This window comes from Urtica dioica, chromosome 10, assembly GCF_054948205.1.
Source record: "Urtica dioica subsp. dioica isolate 48M chromosome 10, U.dioica_male_clone48M_v1_H2, whole genome shotgun sequence".
Classification (NCBI taxonomy): Eukaryota; Viridiplantae; Streptophyta; class Magnoliopsida; order Rosales; family Urticaceae; genus Urtica; species Urtica dioica.
In genome coordinates, this window is record NC_142765.1 from 4034261 (window position 1) to 4037515 (window position 3255).

At 31.3% G+C, this 3255-nt stretch overlaps 1 protein-coding gene across 1 annotated transcript; it reads right to left on the reverse strand.

The window, feature by feature from the left end:
- Positions 1-460: 460 nt before the first annotated feature.
- Positions 461-1444, reverse strand: LOC149383140 (SAUR-like auxin-responsive protein family). The gene has a single exon (XM_089629277.1). The coding sequence runs from the start codon at positions 1297-1299 to the stop codon at positions 811-813; it is 489 nt and encodes a 162-aa protein (XP_089485403.1). The 5' UTR covers positions 1300-1444; the 3' UTR covers positions 461-810.
- Positions 1445-3255: the final 1811 nt, after the last annotated feature.

Sequence of the window (3255 nt, forward strand, 5' to 3'; positions counted from 1 at the left end):
ATATTACTAGTTAATCTCCTATAGTGGTTATGATAATTTGTGAACGTTGATTATAAGGGAAGCATTAACTTGACAAAACATTAGCAAAAGGAAAAATTCTATTGAATATAGCCTGATATAAATAAATAAAAGAAAAAAAACCCACTAGTCATAGTACATTGTCTTCTTCTTTCTTTTTACTATTTGTTTGAGCCTTTTCAATAAGCATATAAAATATCTTAATTTAAGGTCAAAATAATTTGACGAAATTCATAAACCTGTTACTTAGGCATTAAACACTCGATGAATGATTTTTTTTTCTTTTCAAATTGACACATCAAAATGGTAAATATTTTGGATTAAAATGATCACAAATGATAAATACAGCGATGTATCCAATGTCAAACATGGATATAATAAACGTCATATATACTTCATTAAAACACACTGGACTATATATAGTTCCCATTGTACACAGATAGAGTATATATAGTACGAGATTTAAATAGCAGAATAATAAGCGATAATATAAAATAAATAAAGCTGCATTGAGAACCAAACGCTATAACACACCATTATTACTAGTCCAGGATCAAAGAATAAAGTACAAATACGGAAAAATCTAATCAACAATATATGAACATAATAAAAAAGAAAAAAAGAAAAAAGAAAAAAAGGAACACCAAAGAATATATGTATATACCCTAATTAACTAGCTAGCTTAATGACAATTGGTCACCAATAGCTAGCTTAGCACATACAAGACAAAGTTGACATGTAGTGAATGTAGATCAATTATATATATAGTAATAAATTTGTATTCAAGTAAAATTAGAAGACATAAAGAGCAGCTAGCTCCTCAAAGGACTCGGTAGTTCCGAGACTCACTGGATCCGCGTTCTCCAACATCCACAAGAGGTGATCGAATAGAACCACCTCGCACTTCACCACCAAAACCCTACTAGGATGATCAGCATCGCGATCGCGACCCTGATCCTGATCGCGATCGTGATCTTGATCATGGTCTCCGATGTTGGAGGACTTGTGGAGTAGGGCTTCGAACAAAGGGTGGGTCAAGTATTTGGTGCCTATGATGTAGCGCTTCTTCGAGCTTCCCACGAAGATCGTTGCGCTCTTATTATTGCTATTTTGATCTTCTAATTCGTTGATGAAATGGTGATCATCATTATTGCGGTGATGATGATCACAAACTAGGTCTTCTCTAGTGGATCTGGATCTCAAGTTGCTGTACGAGGATGATCTTGATAGTTGCCTTGACAAGCTCTTGCATTTCCTTAACAATAGATTGATCTTCTTCATGTTGATTCTCTTGAGCGAGAGAGAGAGAGAGAGAGAGAGAGAGAGAGAGATGAGATTGATAGTTTTTGGTATAGTGATGGAGAAATGAGATTGGTATGGTGAGATGATATATTTTGAGAGAAGGCTTGATGTGTGCTTGTTGATATGAAACGTGATGATATATATGTTTATGTGTGTATATATAGACAACTGAATAATTAAGAGAAGGGAGTTTGGTACAAAGTCGTTGTTTTCCGGTGCTAAGGAAGTGTGGGGTCGAATAGCAACACCAATAAAGTTATTTTGCAGTGACTAAAACAGGTCATCTTTTCTGGTAAAATCAATATGAATAAAAACTACGTTGTAACGAATTAAATTTCGGTGTGGGGGCTTTTATCCAACAAGGCTCTTACATATATATATATGTATGCATACCAAAAATTATTGTGAGATATTGATTTAGATTTTAGTGTATGATATGAGTTAGTTTTTTTTTTTTTTTTTTGGGAGGTTGTTTTTTTTAGTCCATTAATTACATAGCTATATTTGCAGTTTCACATTGCTATATATTTAACATTTTGTAAATCTTAAATAAATAGTTACATCATGTATTTATACGTGTAAATTGACATAAATAATCCACCATTTTATTACAATAAAAGGACAAATCATGAATACCATGTCATTTTTATGATTATTTACTTAAGATTTACGAAACGTTGTATAGCAATTTCAAATGTTTTAATTGATTAATTACGTAATTTTTGTTTATTTTATTTTATTTGAGGGGCAGGTATGAATCTACTACGTGATGTATAATTACTACTAGATTAGTCTACGAACCACAAATATCAATTCATGGCGTTTTTCTAAGAGTAAGAAAAATACTTTTTTTATGGAAGAAAAAATAAAATACTTGAATTAGTAGGTTTAGGGGTGTTTTCAAGGGTTTAGATTTTGGCATATCTATGCTGGTGATGCACTGTAAAAACACTAATGGTCATAATTATTAAAATTAGGTATGTCAAGTACTATTATTATTATTATCAATTCAACGTGACGATTCGAAATATGATAGTGAGAAAATAAGAAGAACTAGTCGGTCAAGCCCAAAAAAAAAAAAAAAAAAAAAACCTAGTCGACTCCTGCATTTCATATTATTAAATATTTCATTAATTCCGAACAAGTGATAATCCTCAGATAGTAGACATTAGAATTTTATGAAATTATTAAAGTAAGGCATGAATGTCATATTATTATACTAATTTGTTTTGGCACGTTCAAACATTTAGACATGGGCATATATATGATTATATACGAAATATATACAATTATAGCTCATGGTTTAGCCTTTTTGTGCTATGAGATTTCGGTTCCTTTGTTAGGACTTTCCCAAACATTTGCTTGTGGGGTTTGTGATAATTCATCACGGATTTTCCCTCATATCATTACGTTAATGTGGATATTTGGATGTCAATGCAATTAAAACCAAGCACATGTGAAGAAAGTTACGTAATACTTTGGGGAGCGGATAAATTACACACACACACACACACACACACACACACACACATATATATATATATATATATATATATATATATATATATATATATAATACACACACAAAAAGTTTTAAATGCACGCTAGAATGCCATATAGTGATACCTATTGGTAATTAGCCTGATGAAATTAGGATCTAGCAGTACTAATATTGCAAGATAATATTTCTAATTGTGGAGTACTTCTTCGTCAAAAACATAAGCGAGTAAATATTTATTTTATATTTGCGGTTTGAGATTAATTAACCATGTTTCCTTAGTAAGTATAGAATGCCATATATATTGTATCAAACTATGCCTTAACTCGGATATATCATGAACAAACAAAACAGGCGGTATTGGATCCGTGGACGCTACAAAAACACACAATTATACATTTATACGTTTATTTATGTGTGTATATATTGATTATCTC

Coding starts and splice junctions, on each gene's coding strand:
- LOC149383140 (XM_089629277.1), bottom strand. CDS start 1,299: ATGAAGAAGATCAATCTATTGTTAAGGAAATGCAAGAGCTTGTCAAGG.